Here is a 23,188-nt window from a genome sequence, read left to right as displayed (position 1 = left end):
ACACCAGCATGTAGTCAGTCTACTGGACCAGAGGAACACACAACACCAGCATGTAGTCAGTCTACTGGACCAGGGGAACACACAACACCAGCATGTAGTCAGTCTACTGGACCAGGGGAACACACAACACCAGCATGTAGTCAGTCTACTGGACCAGAGGAACACACAACACCAGCATGTAGTCAGTCTACTGGACCAGAGGAACACACAACACCAGCATGTCGTCTACTGGACCAGAGGAACACACAACACCAGCATGTAGTCAGTCTACTGGACCAGAGGAACACAACACCAGCATGTCGTCTACTGGACCAGAGGAACACAACACCAGCATGTCGTCTACTGGACCAGGGGAACACAGACTGTTATTCACACAACTCACCAACGATGATTGAATTATATTACCTTGGTTCTGTAGCTTAAAAGATTACTATTCTAAAACGTATATTCCTATTAGAGTGTGATGAAACAAAGCTGGATTACAGATCTGTGTCCCAAATGGCATCCTATTCCCTATATAGTGCACTACCTTTGACCATAGGGCCCTGGTCAAAAGTAGTGCACTAAATAGCAAATAGGGTGCCATTTGGGATACTAGTAAGTCATCATGGGACTATGTCCAAACATTGCCTAATGGAGCTGACAGTTTGAACGAGTATTTAAATGAGAGTTGAGAGTCAGTCATGACTAACTAAACCTGAATCCTCTCCAGCTAACGAACTGCAAGTTATCCCCCCCCCCCGGTTTCTCCTTTACTGTCCAGCTGAGGAGTGTGTGAACCTAAAAGACCCAGTTACCCAAAACAACAGGCCTGGGTTGTGTTCATTAGGCAACAAACGGAAGGAACAGAACGGAAACGAGGGGACGGACTACTACCTGGAGTCCAATAAGAAACACTCACATTCGTTTTCATTTCTGTGTCCTAATGAATACGACCCTAGTTCGTACTCCTTCCTTCCTTCCTCTCTACTTGTGGGAGGGTCAGGTTACAGCCAAGGCAGCGTTTTCACTAGAAACAAAAGCAACTTGGCTCTGAGGTAGCTGTGCTAGAAAACAGGCACTTTCCTTTTCTTTTCTGACATGTAGAAGCCAGCAGCCTGTGTGGGAGGGTTTGTTGAAGAGTTCAGAACACTGACAGCACAAAGCCTGTGAAGAGCTATTGATTACAATTCAGAGTTAGGAGACGAAACCTTTCTTCTAAAAATGGACGGTTGGTTAGGTTAACCATACGTAAACACGTGTGATATCTAGGCCTCACTGTTTACATGCAAGAAGAAAATAAAAGGCTATATTTTATCTACACTTCACAGCAGCCATTACTGTGGAGGTTAAACGGCTGTGGTGATAGGCCAAGTCAGTTCAGGACACTTTCTCTAAACCTGACCCTTGCCGACCTCTGGACAACGGGAGCGCGTCTAGGCTCACAACCTGAGCGCGTCTAGGCTCACAACCTGAGCGCGTCTAGGCTAAGCTCACAACCTGAGCGCGTCTAGGCTAAGCTCACAACCTGAGCGCGTCTAGGCTAAGCTCACAACCTGAGCGCGTCTAGGCTAAGCTCACAACCTGAGCGCGTCTAGGCTAAGCTCACAACCTGAGCGCGTCTAGGCTAAGCTCACAACCTGAGCGCGTCTAGGCTAAGCTCACAACCTGAGCGCGTCTAGGCTAAGCTCACAACCTGAGCGCGTCTAGGCTAAGCTCACAACCTGAGCGCGTCTAGGCTAAGCTCACAACCTGAGCGCGTCTAGGCTAAGCTCACAACCTGAGCGCGTCTAGGCTAAGCTCACAACCTGAACGGTCTAGGCTAAGCTCACAACCTGAGCGCGTCTAGGCTAAGCTCACAACCTGAGCGCGTCTAGGCTAGGCTCTCAAACCTGAGCGGTCTAGGCTAAGCTCACAACCTGAGCTGCGTCTAGGCTAAGCTCACAACCTGAGCGCGTCTAGGCTAAGCTCACAACCTGAGCGCGTCTAGGCTAAGCTCACAACCTGAGCGCGTCTAGGCTAAGCTCACAACCTGAGCGCGTCTAGGCTAAGCTCACAACCTGAGCGCGTCTAGGCTAAGCTAACAACCTGAGCGCGTCTAGGCTAATCTAACAACCTGAGCGCGTCTAGGCTAAGCTAACAACCTGGGCCCAGTTTCCAGATAGCGATGGAATTTAGGCTTCTGAGTGTTTTATCGATCATCTTTCCTACAACGGACGAAGTTGTAACGTGTTTCCCTAAACAGCACGCAGAGGGAACGGTCACGTCGTTGAGGCGTTTGTCAATACTGATAGGATGGAAAGACAAAAAAAAAGGTACTGCTGCTCTCAGATCAGGTAAAATTTGAATGGAGAAAGCTGAACATTGTAATTATTCCACAATACTGACAATGGATCAGTTCCTAAAGAAATATTGTCACCTGTGGCTGCAAATATTGAAGCCGCTTATTCTAATGCTTACCCTACAAATTACGATTTGGCACATCGTTACATACCTGTTAGGCTACACGTCATGAAATAGAGGCAAGAATGACAAGACAGTAGCCAAAGAGCAAAATACTATATAAATGGAATGAACATGATATTGTAGCCTATACTGTAGGTAGTGGTTTGAGATGCCTGTAATAAACTGACACACACCATAAAGCCGACCCTAACCGGACTGTGTTGGCTCAGATCATTGCTTTTCACATCGTCCTTTCCAGAACAGTTCCAGTGACTATGGTGGATGCGTAACCAGGCCAGAACAGAACAGCTCGGCTCAGTAGTGTGAGACGGGTCTGAGAGGCCTAGGGTGGCCTGAAGACAGGGTTCAGAACAGCTTGGCTCAGTAGTGTGAAAAGGGTCTGAGAGGTCTAGGGTAACCAGGCCAGAACAGAACAGCTTGGCTCAGTAGTGTGGAAATGGTCTGAGAGGCCTAGGGTAACCAGAACAGAACAGAACAGCTTGGCTCAGTAGTGTGAAAAGGGTCTGAGGCCTAGGGTGGCCTGAAGACAGGGTTCAGAACAGCATGGCTCAGTAGTGTGGAAAGGGTCTGAGAGGCCTAGGGTGGCCTGAAGACAGGGTTCAGAACAACTTGGGGTTCAGAACAGCATGGCTCGGTAGTGTGAAAAGGGTCTGAGAGGCCTAGGGTGGCCTGAAGACAGGGTTCAGCACAGCTCGAGGTTGGCATGACTACTACACTACAACTAGCTTACATGACAGTAGAATTATGGGCTTGTGCCAAGGTTCCCTCATCGTCTAGTCTGCAGTAGCCTGTAGTGGTCTCGGAGTGGCTCATTTCATGGCTCATTTCAGAGGGAAGAGCAAACATATCATAACATCGGCTAGGGGCTGTACAGGCTAATCTTCTTGTGTTGTCATTAAGGGCTGATGTTTCCACGGCATCAATGGATTTAGTCTAGCCTAGGGTAGGTCAGCATGGGGACAGATGATCAGTAATAAGTCTAGCCTAGGGTAGGTCAGCATGGGGACAGATGATCAGTAATAAGTCTAGCCTAGGGTAGGTCAGCATGGGGACAGATGATCAGTAATCTAAGGGTCAGCATGGGGACAGATGATCAGTAATAAGTCTAGCCTAGGGTAGGTCAGCATGGGGACAGATGATCAGTAATAAGTCTAGCCTAGGGTAGGTCAGCATGGGGACAGATGATCAGTAATAAGTCTAGCCTAGGGTAGGTCAGCATGGGGACAGATGATCAGTAATAAGTCTAGCCTAGGGTAGGTCAGCATGGGGACAGATGATCAGTAATAAGTCTAGCCTAGGGTAGGTCAGCATGGGGACAGATGATCAGTAATAAGTCTAGCCTAGGGTAGGTCTGATCAGTAATAAGTCTAGCCTAGGGTAGGTCAGCATGGGGACAGATGATCATTAATAAGTCTAGCCTAGGGTAGGTCAGCATGGGGACAGATGATCATTAATAAGTCTAGCCTAGGGTAGGTCAGCATGGGGACAGATGATCAGTAATAAAAGATGAAACACTAGAACGTGGGGTTTACTGGGCCTGTTCAGGCTACCATAGTATTTGGACACTGAAGTGGCCTACTAAACTAGGTTACAACTTGTTACATTTAACTAAATGTAATGCATTGCTTTAAAATATGACTTAGTGTGGAAAGTAATGTGTTATATTACTGTTGCTGTCGTGAAGAAAATAAGCCTCACCTTTGATTGTGGGACGGAGCAAGGAGAACCGCTCTCGCTCGACCAAAGACAGGCGACTTACTAACCCAGGTTTGATCACTAGATCCTCCTCTGATCTGTGCTGCTGCTGCTTTCTGTTCTAGTCTACAAGTTCTGCCCCATCACATGGGCTGCTGAATTAGCCACGTACAGAGCCTTCGGTGCTTCAACAAAGTACAGGGTCTGAAAACATGTGGAAATGGAAATGTGATGTTTCCGTCAAGGGTTCTGAATATTTTCTGAAGGCACCGTAAACCAAGCCAAACATCTGTACAGATTTCCTATCTTTAAAATCTCTCCGTCCAGCTGTCAGTTCTGATTATGGACCGCATGTACATGGACCCATAGAGGGCACACTTGCCAACACGGACCCATAGAGACGTATAGAGGGCACACTTGCCAACACGGACCCATAGAGACGTAGAGGGCACGCCAACACGGACCCATAGAGGGAGGGCACACTTGCCAACACGGACCCATAGAGACGTATAGAGGGCACACTTGCCAACACGGACCCATAGAGACGTGAGGGCACACTTGCCAACACGGACCCATAGAGACGTATAGAGGGCACACTTGCCAACACGGACCCATAGAGACGTATAGAGGGCACACTTGCCAACACGGAACCATAGAGACGTATAGAAGGCACATTTGCCACCAGACAGGAAAGCACACTATAGGCTTTGCCATCACAAGCGATCAACGGCAAAGATCAAAAGTGCGCATTTCGATGGACAGTAGCTGTCATGACATTTCTTCAAACAGCCTTTCTCTGCCTGCTTGAGAACGAAATGAGGAAATTAGTCAGTTAATTAAGAACAAATTCTTGACAGCCTAGGAACAGTGGGTTAACTGCCTTGTTCAGGGGCAGAACAACAGATTTTTTACCATGTCAGCTTGGGGATTCGATCTTCCAACCTTTTGGTTACAAGTCCAACTCTCTAACCACTAGGCTACCTAGTTGTACAACATATCATTGCCCCCCACGATGGAAATCGAGGAGGGAACTGTGGATCCGTCTCCATCCGTTAGCACATTAGTCACACGCAATCTCAGACAGCACTGGCACGATTTTGACAAACCTTGGGTGAAATGACGAGTCTTGACATAGAGATCTGGCATTCATTACATGACACTGATTGGCCCTAGGCGGAAGCTTTAGTAATTCACTGGAACGTGTTGGTCACAAGCAGTCTCAACTGGCCTAAGGGGAGGGAAGCACATCATTCGTGGGGGAACGGCATGTTTACTGGTGCCTCGTTTTCTGTTCATTTAAGTTGTTTGTAATTAGACAGTAGTTACCATATTATTATTGTTTCTAAGTATTGTTTGAGGGTTTTTTTGTGTATAAAAAGCCAGCAGCATACCACCCTGCATCCCACCTCTGGGAACTAAGCAGGGTTGGTCCTGGTCGGTCCCTGGATGGGAGACCAGATGCTGCTGGAAGTGGTGTTGGAGGCCTAGTAGGAGACACTATTTCCTCTGGTGTAAAAAAGAAGAAGACATCCCAATGCCCCAGGGCAGTGATTGGGGGCGTCGTCTTTCAGATGAGATGTTAAACGGGTGTCCTGACTATGTGGTCACTAAAGATCCCATGGCACTTATGGTAAGATTAGGGGTGTTGACCCCCGGTGTCCTAGCTAAAATCTGGCCTTCATACCACCATGGGCCCCTAATCATCCCCAACTTCCAATTGGCTCATTCATCCCCCCCTCCTCTGCCCTGTAACTATGTCCCTGTAAATGAGAATGTGGACTCTTGATAATGAGAATATGCATCGGAAAAGATTTTATCCTGCAAAATGTCTAATAAATGAATAACAGTCTCTTGCTGCCTATTGTATCTCAGGAAACAGTGCAATGACCACACGTTGAACAGGAAATAAAGTAGGACCACGGTGGAAATTGTAGTTCACACACAAGCAGTTTCACAACTGTTTTCTGCCTGAGCATGTAGTTTCAAAGGGGGGTTTTTCCAAATATTCAAAACTATGTTTGCTGGGAAATAGCAGTTTCAAGTTGGCCATTCAAGACAGGTTTAACACATTTTTACTTTGCCCCCAAAGGATTGACAGCAAAGAAAGCCTAATATTCCCTTTGCACTGACGAGAGAGACCTACCAGTCACCTGTGAGAGAGTCCACAAGCAAGGGCAAGCTCCCAGAGAGATTATATTGGTATTAGTAATACGGGTGTGACACCAGCCTGTTGGCATCACAGCTGCCCTTTTAACCACAATTACCTTGCTTAGTGGGCGTGAGATTAAGAGCACCATCGTCATTGAGGAGACTGACTGTAGCCTACCCTACTGCTGTCAACGTAGGCCCTAGTAAGTATTCACTAACTAGTATCCAGTGTATGAGCTGGCAGTACTACTAAAGTAGGCCTACTACTGTAAACAAAACAATAACAGTACTACTGACAAGAGAAAATGGTCACCTGACAACTAGGCCTATTGCAATAGGCCTTGAAACAACTGTTAGATACACTGGAACTGCCGATAGGTACTTATCACAGTGGGAGGCTGTTCCTTCTCCTGCTAGAACAAATACGGTACCTGCGGCGTGCCGACCAACCTATCGCAATGCTCGTCAGTGGCCAACAAGTTGACTTTGAGCCAATCAGAGAGCATGTAAAAGTTAACTTAAAGAGGCAATTTTCTCTGTACAGCCACAGATGAGCCGATCACACTTCACCTCACACCAATCACACTTCAAGCACCAGCTGTCAGAGCAGCTCACAGATTACTGCACCTGTACATAGCCCATCTATAATTTAGCCCAAACAACTACCTCTCCCCCTACTGTATTTATTTATTTTTGCTCCTTTGCACCCCATTATTTCTCTCTACTTTGCACATTCTTCCACTGCAAATCTACCATTCCAGTGTTTTACTTGCTATATTGTATTTACTTTGCCACCATGGCCTTTTTTTTTTTTTGCCTTTACCTCCCTTATCTCACCTCATTTGCTCACATCGTATATAGACTTGTTTATACTGTATTATTGACTGTATGTTTGTTTTACTCCATGTGTAACTCTGTTGTTGTGTGTGTCGAACTGCTTTGCTTTATCTTGGCCAGGCCGCAAGTGTAAATGAGAACTTGTTCTCAACTTGCCTACCTGGTTAAATAAAGGTGAAATAAATAAATAAAATATGCTACCATCAGACTGCCTAAGTGCACACCACACTAAATACTTCCTCCAAGCCAGCTAACCACTGTAGCTAATTGACATAATTAAATCACAATGGACTAGCTAGTTTCCATGAAACAGCTGCCGAGTTAGTGCAGTGTCCATAGCATGCTAGCAATGTTGTGCCAGCTAGCGAATATGCTATGGAGTTTGCTATGGAGAGTGAATTCAAATGTTTAATTGTCATCTTGCTAGGTAGTTATCTAGCCGTGGCCATCTGGCTGATATAAAACAAGGGCTTTCTACAAAAAATGGCAACATCAGTGCAGACAGCTTGGAATCTAGACCACAAGCAATACGCACGGATATGCAATGCCAAACAACACTACTGCCACCTTCCGGTTTGGAGTATTGTAACAAAGCTGAGTGGCTGACGACTTCCAAGGTCTTTGCTGTGTGAACACAAAAGAGATTGAGTGTCGACAGTCAGAGCTGCCAAGTACTGTCTCCAGGAAACATTTGACAATCCTACCGGAGTGTCTGAGCTTTAAGACTCAAGGCTCACTGGCAGTGCAGTAAAGAGAAAACTCTAGTCTAGAGGGCTTCACAAATATACCTAAAACCTATTACCCCGAGAAGGAACTCGGATCTGTGTGAAAATATGTGAAATGCCGACGAAATCTGAAATTATATTTGAAGAAAAATTCCAGATTAAAATCACTTTTGCTGCGCATGGCAGTTGGTTCAGGTTCTTTCAATATATGAATCTCTATCCTCCGCCTGTCTCTGTCTGGCTTGAGCAGCTCTCCCTACAGGGAACTTGTTTCAACTGGGCTGCTTGGGCCCTAACTGTCTCCCATGCCAATGATGCGCTCAGGACAGACAGTTGTATTTGTGCAAGGTATAAGTGTTAAGGTAGCCTATCTTATGACCAGTTTCTAGTGGAGATATGGGTTTTAGAAATATGATGCCAATTCACACCGAGGCACGATGGTTAGGCCTATCAAGGAGTGTTGAAAAGATGTTTTGAATACAGTAAGGAACTATTTGCAATGGATGCATTGACGTAGTGTGAGGCAAAAAATACTCAGAAGCTGCGCAGCTCAAGTGAAGGTGAGTTAATGAGAAATACTATCAGACATGACCAAATGGAAACTTTTAGACCTACATCTACACACAGGCCAGGTACTTCATGCGTGCTCAAGCAAAATATATTAAAGCAAATAAACATTAAAAAGCGTAAACAATTAAATAATGAATGTGCACAAATTAGCAGGAGACAGAGCGCATTCTGTAGAGAGACACGCCGACGCGTCGCCACCACACACCCTATCCCTTCTCAACATTTTAAATTCTGGATGTCACTTATGAAAATACTAAAACAAATCAATTATTTTCAATACATCTAAAAACACATGTGCAACATTAACATTCACTGCCAGACAAGTCAAAACTACACAACTATACTATGTAAAGTGTTGAAATAAAAGATCCCTGAAAATGTCCATACACACAAAAAGATCCTCAAATTTGTTTCCCATCCCTGATAGTGAGCATTTCTTCTTTGCAAAAATAACCCATCCACCTAACAGGTGTGGCATATCAAGAAGCTGATTAAACATGACCATTACACAAGTTCACCTTGTGCTGTGGACAATAAAAGGCCACTAAAATATATGTAGTTATGTCACAGATGTCTCAAGTTGAGGTTATGTGCTACTGGCATGCAGGAACGTCCACCAAATATGTTGCATTATTTCATTCCCAGTCATATGAAATCCATAGATAACGACCTAAATCAATTACTTATATTAACTTTAACTCATTCAAATCTTTGAAGTTGTTGCATTTATATTTTTCAGCATATTTTGCTTGCTTTTGTGTAAATAAAACGGCATTTTTAATCTTTTGGATCTGATACAGACCCTGGTCCATCTCAGATCCAATATTGATTTTGAAGAAGTAGAAAAAAATGACTGGGTCTCGGATGGGAATTTCACAGATCCAATTCAGTTTTGGAGATCATTTTCAGGATCCGAGAAGACCACTTCTCTAGTCTCTAAGACTCAAGGCCCACTGGCAGTGCAGCAGTGAAACCACTTTCCCATTCAGCTCCTCTCATCATTGCCTTGAGTAATAAACACCCTCTTGTGATGTCCTGGTAGAAAATGACAAGGAGTTATGCTGCCTCTTTCTGGAGAGCAATAAACACGGCCATTCTAAGTTCATAACTAACCTATCGGTAAAGCAAACTTCACTACAGTTACTACAGTTTCCAGAGAGCCAGCAACAGGTTTAACTGTTTGCATTAATGCAAAGTACAAACAAATTGCTTAGTACACTAGTTAGACTGCTTGACAGCAACTGTGATCGTATAGGGTTGAATTTGATACCCTAGTAATGTGTGATTATGTGGCAGCACAATCGTATTGATTCATAGAAGAGGATAAGTTTAGCAACAGCACTGTAAAGGCCTGCTACAAACACCTAGAAACCTTATCACGTCCGGCATTGCAAAACCACATATTGTGCAATCTATTGCTATGAGAAGCCCTGAGCTTACTGACAGATCTAGTCTGTGTTGTCCATCTCAATGCGATTTTAGGTGTGGAGTAAACGTGACCTTTCTCTACTCTGCATAAATGCTATGTCATAGTAGTTCAATCCTGGTTCAGTTCAGTCAACTGTCCTGCAGGGCCACGTTTGGGGCAACTAGTGAAGCTTTCTGACCACTGAACAGGAAGTTAAACCTGTCTGGTTGTTGTTGATTTGGTTACTCTGAGTGGGCTACTTTCTGTTCATTGGAGCAAATTCACCTCTACCACATTCACGTTGAAGAACACTTGTTTCATGTTGAATAGCACCAATGTATAATTGAGATAAAGCCTTTAGCTCGCTTATTTTTTACAGCTGTGACAGTTGGCTACTAGGAAAACTAGCTAGCTACAGCAGCTAGCAGGCGTTTGTCAATTTAGTTGGCTAGCTAATCGTTATCAGAATTGCTAGCTAGCTAGTCATCTTTGGTAAACACCCTACATAAACATGTTGAACAGGTTGCAGTGACTTGTTGTGGGTGGACTGTCCTAAACTAGCCAGTGACTTGTTGTGGGTGGACTGTCCTAAACTAGCTAGCTGCGACACAGATGAATGGCTGTTGCTGTGAGTTAGTGACAGGCTATCACTAGCAGCTAGGCTAACGTTAGCTAGCTCACCTTTTTCTGTTTTTCTTACATACAGCACATTTAACCCTTTTGTCGTCCCGGACAAGATTGAATCACACATCCAGCTAGCCACGTAATCAAACGTACCTGAAGTGTGGTGATGTGTTTGTCGTTGAATTTATTTTCACAATAGCGCAACACGAGCGAGGTCTTGCCGACACAACCCTCTCCCAACAAAACCACCTTGAAAGAGTAGGTTTTGTTACCCGCTCCGCCGCCAGTCGCCATGGTGAAATAGATATAATTAGGAATTATAAGTAGCCCAGTCGAATGTATGTCCCTCTGAATCACATGAGATGTGTTCAAATCGAAATCAAATAAGTCGAGGACACGAATCAGAATAGGAACCAATTTTCACTCCAGCCCAGCTCTTTGTAGACCAAACTGATTTCCACCCCCCCTCCACCCTCAGCTGGCTGGTTCGCTCTGCTCTCCCCTCTCAACCCCCTCCTCCTCCTAATGGCGTCGCTTTCTGCGTCACGCTCTGGGATCATATGATGAACTGGACAGCAACAATCGAAAGTGCTGGAGCTGCACAGAGAAGCTCAGTCTATTTTCCCCCAATGGATCATCAATCATAATATTATATGTTAGAGTAAAGAATACAGAAATTAGGACATTTTATTTAAAAAAAAAAAACATAAACAAAAATAAGACCGTTTGAAAGACTAAAAGTAAGAAGTCAGAAGTCAGTATAACTCCTAAAAACAGAATATTGTTTTGACCGTTTTATGATAGGTTATCATTATTGTGGTTGGTTGGTTGGTTTACCAGGATCATTATCACTGCAAGACCCTCCCGAGTGAGAATAATTTGTCACACAAAAATCATGAGGAATCTATTTCTCCTCTGAGCCATACGACAGTGCTATTTTATTTATGCATTTCTGACAAATCTGCTTATTTTCACATCAAAAGATCATAATTCTTGGAAGTCTCCCAGAACACGATGTGGAAATCCCCCATGCTGAACATACACACAGTGAGCGAAGAAGACTAAGTGATTTCCTTGAATCTTCGTTTCAGAAAGAAGTATGCTTGTTTTGTTCAAACTTGACTTATTTCTGTTTCTACTAGAGAAATAAGGGGTAATTTTCTGAATGTCTACCCTAATCTGAACTAGATAACGTTCATACTTTAAAAAAATCCAAGGCACTGTTGTGGAAAAGTTAAAGCCTTTCTTTTAGCAGCTATTGCATAGCAACAAAATGTAAGCGCACGAGCGGCTCACCTGCCTTCTTCAGGGTGGCGCTTCTGGTCAAATTGGTATTGAAATGATCTCTAGGACATATCAAACCAAAACAAAGAGTTTCAACTACAGCCGTATCCAACACTAGTTACGGTCACAACAAACCTCTTGAATATCACTTTCAATGGAAACAAACTAAACGTAAGACAGGTATGTTCATACATGCCTCATAACTCAGTGACACAAGTGATCTCTTCCATATCAAATATGTTTATTGAAAGCAGTGAGCTAAGTCCTTTTTTTGCTAGTTACATATTGAAAACTGAGCAACATAAAGCCAATGTACAAACAGAATATAAAGTAGTCTACTTTTTGTTTTGTTAAACCATGGAAATCTACCTGTGCAAAGGGCACACATACAGAACACTTGTTTGAGATAACACCCCCACCACTTAAAGCAGTGTACAATGAACAGCATATGTCCTCTAAAGTGCAAATAGCATTATACATTCACAAGAATAACAATAAACCTGAACAGTGTGATTTAGATTAAGAATATACACCCCCCACCCCACATAAACACCATATTGATGAATATTATAACCCCCCCCACCACATAGATGAATATAAACCCCTCCCCCACATAAACACCATATTGATGAATAATATACCCCCCCCCCACATAAACACCATATTGATGAATAATATACCCCCCACACATAAACACCATATTGATGAATAATATACCCCCCCCACATAAACACCATATTGATGAATAATATACCCCCCCCACATAAACACCATATTGATGAATAATATACCCCCCAAATAAACACCATATTGATGAATATTATAACCCCCCACCACAGATGAAGAATATAAACCCCTCCCCCCATATAAATGAAGAATATAACCCCCTTCACCATATTAATGAATAATAAAACCCCACCCCCCATATACACCATATTGCATAATGGATCAATAAAGTGTGAGCAGCATGGTTAGTAAGAACATCTTAAAAAGACAGTATAATGTCAGGAAAGTGTCAATGATTGATTGATCTGACCATCTTAGCAGAGAGCGGAATACCGTAAAGACATCACACTGTACATAAAAAAGGTAATTCATTTATTTGCAGTGTTCTCTTTCGCTTCCCGTCTGGGTCTGGGAGATGACGGTCTGGAATCAAGAATAAACACATTTTAAAAATGGCATTTAGACGACACAGCCTACTCCAGATACAGAAAGGGGGTCAACCTAATTTAGTCAAATCCACATACTCCAAATGTCTAGTCAAATAACAAATAACATTTGTCTGACAGAGACATTTGAATTATACTTACATGTCCTTGATAGCTTTCTTCATGAGCTGTCTTGTACATGGGGACATCACATTGTCTGTTGGACTCCTTATTGCAGACCTACATCGCCACACAAGGCAGTAGAGAGAGAGAGAGAGAGAGAGAGAGAGTAGAGCAAGAAAGAGAGCGAGAGAAGAGAGCAAGAGAATATATCAAGCAATCAGCCAACTAGTGAATACCAAATTACAGAGGAGGTACTTCTTGATGCAATTAAAGCCTTTAAGTCCAGGAAAACTCAAGGGTTGGATGGCATACCAGTGGAGGTATACCAAACCTTTTGATATACTCAGAGGACCATTATTAGCAGGTTTTAACCACTCCTATACACACACACACACACACACACACACACACACGGTAGATTATCAGATACTCAACAAGGTCTGATTTCATTATTACTGAAACAGGAGCCATGTGGTAAATATAAAGATCCAGTTTATTTGTAAAAAATAATTGGAGGCCTCTTACACTTCAGTGTTGTGATGCAAAAATTCAAGCAAAATGCTTTAGCGCATAGAATTAATTAAAAAAGGTGTTGTCAGATATTATTCATCCTAATCAGACAGGTTTTTTCATGGACAAGACATTGGAGATAATATAACACAAGTACTGGAAACAATAGAACACTATGAAAAATCTGGGAAACCTGGCCTGGTTTCATAGTCGACTTTGAAAAGGCCTTTAATAAAGTAGGACTGAAGTTTATATATAAATGCCTGGAATATTTCCATTTTTGAGAATCGTTTATAAAAATGGGTTAAAGTTATGTATAGTAACCCTAGGTGTAAAATAATAAATAATAGCTACCTCTCAGAAAGTTTTAAACACTGTCAAGAGAAGTAAAACAAGGTTGTCCACTATCAGCATATTTATTTATTATTGCCTTGGAAATGTTAGTTGTTAAAAACCAGATCCAACATTAATATTAATGGTTTAGAAATCCAGATCACTCGATCTGCCGAATTCTCTCTCTGCTCAGGTTTTCCTTAATAGGATGTCAGTGGGCGGAGTCTGGAGGGTCGTCAGCGAAAAGGGACACACCTGGGCTCGGGTGCGTCCTGGCGATAAATACACCTTTCCCCCCATTCATTGAGGAGACTCTCTACATAGACAAACTGTTGGGTTTGGCTGTTTTGTTTTGGCACCTTTTAAAACACATCGATGTACACAACCACACACACACCATTGTTACTTGTATAGTTTACTTTAGTTAAATATATTTGTTATTCCTTGATCTCTTATTCCTCGCAAACTTTTGATGGTGTTGGAATCGTGTTAGGCCACGCAGTCGTGGGTGAACAGGGAATACAGGAGGGGACTAAGTACACACCCCTGAGGGGCTCCAGTGTTAAGGATCAGCGTGGCAGATGTGTTGTTGCCTACTCTTACCACCTGGGGGCAGCCTGTCAGGAAGTCCAGGATCCAGTTGCAGAGGGAGGGGTTTAGTCCCAGAGTCATTTGCTTAGTGATGAGATTTGTGGGCACTAATGTGTTGAACGCTGAGCTGTAGTCGATGAACAGCATTCTCGCATAGGTGTTCCTTTTGTCCAGGTGAGAAAGGGCGGTGTGGAGTGCGATTGAGATTACATCATCTGTGGATCTGTTGGGGCGGTATGCGAATTGGAGTGGGTCTAGGGTGTCTGGGAGGATGCTGTTGATGTGAGCCATGACCAGCCTTTCAAAGCACTTCATGGCTACTGACGTGAGTGCCACAGGCCGGTAATTATTTAGGCAGGTTACCTTCGCTTCCTTGGGCACAGGGACTATTGTGGTTTGCTTGAAACGTGAAGGCATTACAGACTCAGTCAGGGAAAGGTGGAAAATGTCAGTGAAGACACTTAAGTTGGTCCGCACATGCTTGGAGTACAAGTCCTGGTAATCCGTCTGGCCCAGCGGCTTTGTGAATGTTGACCTGTTTAAAGGTTTTGTTCACATCAGCTACCGAGAGCGTTATCACACAGTCATCCAGAACAGCTGATGCTCTCGTGCATGCTTCAGTGTTTCTTGCCTTGAAGAGAGCATAAAAGGCATTTAGCTCGTCTGGTAGGCTCGCGTCACTGGGCCACTCGCGTCTGGGTTTCCCTTTGGTAGTCCGTAATAGTTTAAGCCCTGCCACATTTGACGGGCATCAGAGCCGGTGTAGTAGGATTCAATCTTAATCCTGTATTGATGCTTTGCTCGTTTGATGGTTCGTCTGAGGGCATAGCGGGATTTCTTATAAGTGTCCGGATTAGTCTCCTGCTCCTTGAAAGCGGCAGCTCTAGCCTTTAGCTCGATGCGGATGTTGCCTGTAATCCATGGCTTCTGGTTGGGATATGTACGTACAGTCACCGTGGGGACGTCGTTATCGATGCACTTATTGATGAAGTCGATGACTGAGGTGGTGTATTCCTTAATTCCATTGGATGAATCCCGGAACATATTCCAGTCTGTGCTAGTAAAACAGTCCTGTAGTGTAGCATCTGCGTCATCTGACCACTTCGTGTTGAGCGAGTCACTGGTACTTCTAGCTTTAGTTTTTGCTTGTAAGCAGGAATCAGGAGGATATCATGATGGTCAGACTTGCCAAATTGAGGGTGGTGGAGAGCTTTGTATGCATCTCTGTGTTTGGAGTAAAGGTGGTCTAGGATTTTTTCCCCCCTGGTTGCACATGTGACATGCTGGTAAAAATTTGGTACAACTGATTTAAGTTAGCCTGCATTAAAGTCCCCGACCACTAGGAGTGCCGCTTCTGGGTGAGCATTTTCTTCTTTTTTTTAAAGTCCCCCCTTATCTCAGCTCGCTGGTCACCATAGCATCTCCCACCTGTGGCACACGCTCCAGCAGGTATATCTCTCTAGTCACCCCCAGAACCAATTCTTTCTTTGGCCGCCTCTCCTTCCAGTTCTCTGCTGCCAATGACTGGAACGAACTACAAAAATCTCTGAAACTGGAAACACTTATCTCCCTCACTAGCTTTAAGCACCAACTGTCAGAGCAGCTCACAGATTACTGCACCTGCACATAACCCACCTATAATTTAGCCCAAACAACTACCTCTTTCCCAACTGTATTTAATTTTAATTTATTTATTTTGCTCCTTTGCACCCCATTATTTTTATTTCTACTTTGCACATTCTTCCATTGCAAAACTACCATTCCAGTGTTTTACTTGCTATATTGTATTTACTTCGCCACCATGGCCTTTTTTGCCTTTACCTCCCTTCTCACCTCATTTGCTCACATCGTATATAGACTTGTTTATACTGTATTATTGACTGTATGTTTGTTTTACTCCATGTGTAACTCTGTGTCGTTGTATCTGTCGAACTGCTTTGCTTTATCTTGGCCAGGTCGCAATTGTAAATGAGAACTTGTTCTCAACTTGCCTACCTGGTTAAATAAAGGTGAAATAAATAAATAAATAAATTATGGCCTCAGAGTTGGTCTTAGTGCCAGCGGTCTTAGTGCCAGAGAGCGGTCTTAGTGCCAGCTTCACTCTGTGGTGGTATCCATCTCGTTGGCAGAAATGATTAAATATTAAAGCATTACACCGCTCACAGTCATACACAACTTATACTCAAATCCAAACTGGTTCTCTAGCAAAAGACTAAGAATGTCTCACCCCATGTTCAAGAATGGCCTTTTCCCCATTACAACCTCACTTCCGGTTATTTGAAAACTAAATCTCCAAAATAACGTTATTTTTGAAACAAACCATAGAAAATTAGTTGCAATTTCAGTTTAATCCACCAGAAAAGACAGAACAAATAATACAACAAAATGGTTAAACTCAAATATAGTAATTTAATAAAATAAAATGTTTTTTAATCTTGATAAAAATTAAAATATATAATCTTTGTAAATTATATAATAAATAGGACTGGTGGAGCGGTCACACATGCAGCTAACACATGGAAAAAGTCTGCTCTGCCCACAATTACAACCAACTAATTGCAGCATTACTGAAAAAAATGGAAGAGCCAAGTGGAAACTGGTAACTGGCCTTACTTAAAAAAATAAAAAAAAACATTTATCCATTTTTCAAGCAAATGGAATGAGCAGCAGCTTCATTTGGCTACATATAGACCGTTAGTGGAATTCCCACCAGAGAGTAACGGTTAATGTGATTGGATGTTAATTATTTGACTAGGCTACCTGTATTTGACATTGTGTTGTTATTTCGCTAAACATTAGATGGTTTAATTTAATTTTTGGAAGTGAAACGAGGCTATTCAGGCGAAAAGAAGAAAAAAAACTCACCCAAATATTTAGCCCCGCTGGAAAATATAGATTTTTAATTTATCTGTTATTTTACCAGGTAAGTTGACTGAGAACACGTTCTCATGTACAGCAACGACCTGGGGAATAGTTACAGGGGAGAGGAGGGGGATGAATGAGCCAATTGTAAACTGGGGATTATTAGGTGACCGTGATGGTTTGAGGGCCAGATTGGGAATATAGCCAGGACACCGGGGTTAACACCTCTACTCTTACAATAAGTGCCATGGGATCTTTAATGACCTCAGAGAGTCAGGACATCCGTTTAACGTCCCATCCGAAAGACGGCACCCTACACAGGGCAGTGTCCCCAATCACTGCCCTGGGGCATTGGGATATTTTTTTTAGACCAGAGGAAAGAGCACCTCCTACTGGCCCTCCAACAACACTTGAACAGCAGCATCTGGTCTCCCATCCAGGAACTGACCAGGACCAACCCTGCTTAGCTTCAGAAGCAAGCCAGCAGTGGTATGCTGCTGAAATGGACTGTTTGAAAATATGAAGATTAAAAACCACCCTCTGGCTCTGACTAGCTAGAAGGGATTCAGCTTTTGTCAAATTAACATCAGATTTGACTTTTTCGTAGCAAGTTAGGAGAACTTACACAGCAGGGTAGGATCATTAAAGTAGCAGGTTTGGATAATTAGGTTAAGAAAAGGGTTACGGTTAGCTAAAATGCAAAAAAAAAAAAAAACATTTTTATATTCATTTGAGTAAAGCTGAATCCCTTCTAGCCATGCCCCTGACTAGGGGCACTCTCCCGTGGGTTATAGGTCATCTCTCACATGGTAACCGGAACTATTTGAAAAGGTGAGAGCTTATTATACCTCAGTGGGTGAATTGAATCAAAGATAATGAATATACTGGCAAGATGCACGTCGCACGGCGGACTGTCTAGCTCCCGCCTATCCTTTCTTTGGATTGATGGATTTATTTTTTGGGTTGAACAAATTCAACACTCCATACAAACTCCTTGCTTGGTGGGTGAAATAAAACACCACCTGCTGGAGAAAGACAGACTTTCTGCTGAGTTGGGCCTGTATATAATGGATATTACCTAGCGGTCAAACAGGGAAATGGTTCCAAATGGTTTTTCACCATTAATTTCTCCTCATAGGGGATTTTAGAAACACTTACAATAAGGGCTGTGTTTCATGTAGGCTTATCCTGGCTTGACGTTTTGATAACAAGTCTCTCGGGACAAGGTGACTTTCATCAATATATTTGCTTACAACAAATGAAATGCTAGTTAGCTGCTAATGTGAACTACAAATGCCATGTTCTGGACGAGACTTCCGAATCGAGGCAAAGGTAAGAATCTCTGGATTAAATGTTGACTAAATGTAGTAATTTTTAAAAAATTGGCTAAATTTCTTTAAATGTACCTGTTTGCAAAGGTTCCAGCTAGATGTAATGTCCAGGAGCTTGCAGGGATTTGTAGTCTTGCATGATGTCTACTTTGACGCTAAATAACATTTTCAAATCACACAGTAAATAGATAGATATATATATATATATCTATCTATCTATCTATCTCGCTCTATCAGGGTAAACCTACACAAAACACAGTCCTTATTTTAAGTGTTTCTCAACTCCCTTATGGGAAAAACGATTGGGATCATTTCCCTGCTTGACCGCTAGGTTTTATGGGTATTATGACACCTCCACCGAGGGGCTCTCAGGCGGGAAGGAAGGCGACAAGCCACTATTGTAATACTGTATAAAAACAACTGTAGGTTTAACATGCATTAATCTAACAAACATTCCTACTTTCATAACTTACTTCTCTTGAATCTTCTTTCTTTTCGCCAGGCTTGGTGTCGGCGGCGGTTGATTGTTGTGAGGAGACACTGACTGTAGTGCTTTTCCAGAGCTCATTTTCTCTGCAGAAAGCCATCATGACATTAGCGACAGTTTAGTGTTTTGATACATTGTATCCATAACTAATTAGGTAAACATTGTTGTAACTTGCATACAATAACGTACGCTGTAGCGTTGCTGCATGTAACATTGTTACTAATAGGAACTGTTAATCGTTGAAATTATGTAATTGATAATACCAGGTACATTTTCATTGTAGCAGATAAGAACCCACCTTCTTTAAAAAAAAATCTTATTAGCCACAGTCGTGTAACAAGTAGGAAAAAGTAGACAAGGCTTGAGATCCAGTTAGTTTAGTAACGATCAGCTGAGTTCGTGTCAAATAGGACATTTCGAAAGTGGTGCTCCATGACGTATTTCAAATACGCTCCTCTCATTGGTAGTTGCCACGGAACAAGCATAACAAACCCCACCCTCTCAGAAAACATTTTTTGACCATACCTCATCATTTATTTTCTCAAGAGTACGTTGTGATTTTGGGGGTGAAAATAAACTCCAAGTCGAATACTGTTAATTATTGTAAAACACATAAAAGCCTTTTTCTGCTTTAACGCAAACATGCCTTGTGAGTGCATTGAGTTCACAATAATGTTTTGGGCATTTATTTACATTCATTACATTTTATGTGCAGGAGGAACAGGCATTTTTTATATATATTAAACCCACAGCACCAGACTTCAAGTGTACAGAGAATATCAAATGTTTTGCTCAAACTATGAACTTCGTATATTATATACTGAGAAGATTTAAAGCGATCTTTCAAAAAGATATGCGCCCAACGTGGGGCTCGAACCCACGACCCTGAGATTAAGAGTCTCATGCTCTACCGACTGAGCTAGCCGGGCTTGCGTAACATGAGGAAACTACCCCTTTACAAACCATGAATCGCGAACCCTGCCCTCTTCCTGCCCTCTCTTTTCTTAGAATTCACACGAGCTCGCTCTGCATTCCCTACTGCATTCACAAAGCTTCTGAGTAGGAGTGCTGATCTCGAATCAGGTTCCTTCCTGTCCATGTCATCTTATTCAATGTAAATCTAAACGTAAAACTGATCATAGATCAGCACTGTTACTCTAAAAGGTTTTGTGAATACAGACACTGATTCTAGATAAGCTGCTGGTGTAATATGTACTCATGGTCATGGTCATAGAAAGGGTAATCATCACTGGTAATGTTGCCCTCTCAACATTCATATGATGCAATATGAAGTCCGGAACCAATACACGCAGTCAGTCAGGAAAGCTAAGGCCAGCTTCTTCAGGCAGAAGTTTGCATCCTGTAGCTCCAACTCCAAAAAGTTCTGGGACACTGTGAAGTCCATGGAGAACAAGAGCACCTCCTCCCAGCTGCCCACTGCACTGAGGCTAGGTAACACGGTCACCACCGATAAATCCATGATTATCGAATACTTCAATAAGCATTTCTCAACGGCTGGCCATGCCTTCCGCCTGGCTACTCCAACCTCGGCCAACAGCTCCGCCCCCGGCAGCTCCTCGCCCAAGCCTCTCCAGGTTCTCCTTTACCCAAATCCAGATAGCAGATGTTCTGAAAGAGCTGCAAAACCTGGACCCGTACAAATCAGCTGGGCTTGACAATCTGGACCCCCTATTTCTGAAACTATCCGCCGCCATTGTCGCAACCCCTATTACCAGCCTGTTCAACCTCTCTTTCATATCGTCTGAGATCCCCAAGGATTGAAAGCTGCCGCAGTCATCCCCCTCTTCAAAGGGGGAGACACCCTGGACCCAAACTGTTACAGACCTATATCCATCCTGCCCTGCCTATCTAAGGTCTTCGAAAGCCAAGTCAACAAACAGGTCACTGACCATCTCGAATCCCACCGTACCTTCTCCGCTGTGCAATCTGGTTTCCGAGCCGGTCACGGGTGCACCTCAGCCACACTCAAGGTACTAAACGATATCATAACCGCCATCGATAAAAGACAGTACTGTGCAGCCGTCTTCATTGACCTTGCCAAGGCTTTCGACTCTGTCAATCACCATATTCTTATCGGCAGACTCAGTAGCCTCGGTTTTTCGGATGACTGCCTTGCCTGGTTCACCAATTACTTTGCAGACAGAGTTCAGTGTGTCAAATCGGAGGGCATGCTGTCCGGTCCTCTGGCAGTCTCTATGGGGTAGCCACAGGGTTCAATTCTCGGGCCGACTCTTTTCTCTGTATATATCAATGATGTTGCTCTTGCTGCGGGCGATTCCCTGATCCACCTCTACGCAGACGACACCATTCTATATACTTTCGGCCCGTCATTGGACACTGTGCTATCTAACCTCCAAACAAGCTTCAATGCCATACAACACTCCTTCCGTGGCCTCCAACTGCTCTTAAACGCTAGTAAAACCAAATGCATGCTTTTCAACCGATCGCTGCCTGCACCCGCATGCCCGACTAGCATCACCACCCTGGATGGTTCCGACCTTGAATATGTGGACATCTATAAGTACCTAGGTGTCTGGCTAGACTGCAAACTCTCCTTCCAGACTCATATCAAACATCTCCAATCGAAAATCAAATCAAGAGTCGGCTTTCTATTCCGCAACAAAGCCTCCTTCACTCACGCCGCCAAGCTTACCCTAGTAAAACTGACTATCCTACCGATCCTCGACTTCGGCGATGTCATCTACAAAATGGCTTCCAACATTCTACTCTGCAAACTGGATGCAGTCTATCACAGTGCCATCCGTTTTGTCACTAAAGCACCTTATACCACCCACCACTGCGACCTGTATGCTCTAGTCGGCTGGCCCTCGTTACATATTCGTCACCAGACCCACTGGCTCCAGGTCATCTACAAGTCCATGCTAGGTAAAGCTCCGCCTTATCTCAGTTCACAGTTCTCAGTTCACTGGTCACGATGGCAACACCCATCCGTAGCACGCGCTCCAGCAGGTGTATCTCACTGATCATCCCTAAAGCCAACACCTCATTTGGCCGCCTTTCGTTCCAGTACTCTGCTGCCTGTGACTGGAACGAATTGCAAAAATCGCTGAAGTTGGAGACTTTTATCTCCCTCACCAACTTCAAACATCAGCTATCTGAGCAGCTAACCGATCGCTGCAGCTGTACATAGTCTATTGGTAAATAGCCCACCCATTTTCACCTACCTCATCCCCATACTGTTTTTATTTATTTACTTTTCTGCTCTTTTGCACACCAATATATCTACCTGTACATGACCATCTGATCATTTATCACTCCAGTGTTAATCTGCAAAATTGTAATTATTCGCCTACCTCCTCATGCCTTTTGCACACATTGTATATAGACTCCCCCCTTTGTTTTCTACTGTGTTATTGACTTGTTAATTGTTTATTCCATGTGTAACTCTGTGTTGTCTGCTCACCCTGCTATGCTTTATCTTGGCCAGGTCGCAGTTGCAAATGAGAACTTGTTCTCAACTAGCCTACCTGGTTAAATAAAGGTGAAATAAAAAATAAAAATAAAATAAAAAATAAGGCAAAAGATCCATCAAATCAATCAACTATTTATTCCAGTATTTATTCCAATGCTAATTGCTTTACAGCATCAATGAATCACTTACCACAGGATTGCCAGACATTTGATCAAAACAACCATTACAAAGCCCATTCATAAAGGAGTTCATCCGGTTATATTATAGGACAGTGTTATGTTTGGGGGGCTGGCGACATAACACTCACCCCTACCCCATCCCTTCTCTAGTGTAGGGTGTAGGCTTCTCTCACCCCTACCCCATCCCTTCTCTAGTGTAGGGTGTAGGCTTCTCTCACCCCTACCCCATCCCTTCTCTAGTGTAGGGTGTAGGCTTCTCTCACCCCTTCACTTCTCTCACCCCTTCTCTAGTGTAGGCTTCTCTCGCACCTTCACTTCTCTCACCCCTTCTCTAGTGTAGGGTGTAGGCTTCTCTCACCCCTTCTCTAGTGTAGGGTGTAGGCTTCTCTCACCCCTTCTTCACTTCTCTCACCCCTTCACTTCTCTCACCC

General features: G+C 43.3%; 1 protein-coding gene, 2 long non-coding RNA genes and 1 other non-coding gene across 5 annotated transcripts in view; all 4 read right to left on the bottom strand.

The window, feature by feature from the left end:
- Positions 1-10,967, bottom strand: part of rab21 (RAB21, member RAS oncogene family) — a 57,068-nt gene extending 46,101 nt beyond the window's left edge. Inside the window, exon 1 of the mRNA XM_042316951.1 lies at positions 10,606-10,967. Within this exon, the coding sequence (XP_042172885.1) occupies positions 10,606-10,746 (141 nt within the window). The 5' untranslated portion in view covers positions 10,747-10,967. The remainder of the gene's footprint in view (positions 1-10,605) is intronic.
- A 1,850-nt stretch (positions 10,968-12,817) lies between these two features.
- Positions 12,818-19,563, bottom strand: LOC112238232. The gene is made up of 4 exons (XR_002951587.2): positions 19,423-19,563; positions 19,111-19,210; positions 13,050-13,127; positions 12,818-12,885 (listed from the first exon to the last, which is right to left on the bottom strand). It is a non-coding gene; the product is annotated as an uncharacterized LOC112238232 (long non-coding RNA).
- A 417-nt stretch (positions 19,564-19,980) lies between these two features.
- trnak-cuu lies at positions 19,981-20,053 on the bottom strand. Its single transcript has one exon. It is a non-coding gene; the product is annotated as a tRNA-Lys (tRNA).
- A 2,637-nt stretch (positions 20,054-22,690) lies between these two features.
- On the bottom strand, positions 22,691-23,140 carry LOC121845488. 2 transcript variants are annotated; one of them, XR_006082590.1, is made up of 2 exons: positions 23,067-23,140; positions 22,691-23,022 (listed from the first exon to the last, which is right to left on the bottom strand). It is a non-coding gene; the product is annotated as an uncharacterized LOC121845488 (long non-coding RNA). The 2 variants fall into 2 exon arrangements; XR_006082589.1 differs by having other exon boundaries at positions 22,691-22,977; positions 23,067-23,097.
- Positions 23,141-23,188: the final 48 nt, after the last annotated feature.

Source organism: Oncorhynchus tshawytscha, unplaced genomic scaffold (assembly GCF_018296145.1).
Source record: "Oncorhynchus tshawytscha isolate Ot180627B unplaced genomic scaffold, Otsh_v2.0 Un_contig_4380_pilon_pilon, whole genome shotgun sequence".
Classification (NCBI taxonomy): Eukaryota; Metazoa; Chordata; class Actinopteri; order Salmoniformes; family Salmonidae; genus Oncorhynchus; species Oncorhynchus tshawytscha.
Note: the sequence above shows the minus strand (reverse complement) of the source record. Positions and strands in the feature narration are given on the sequence as shown.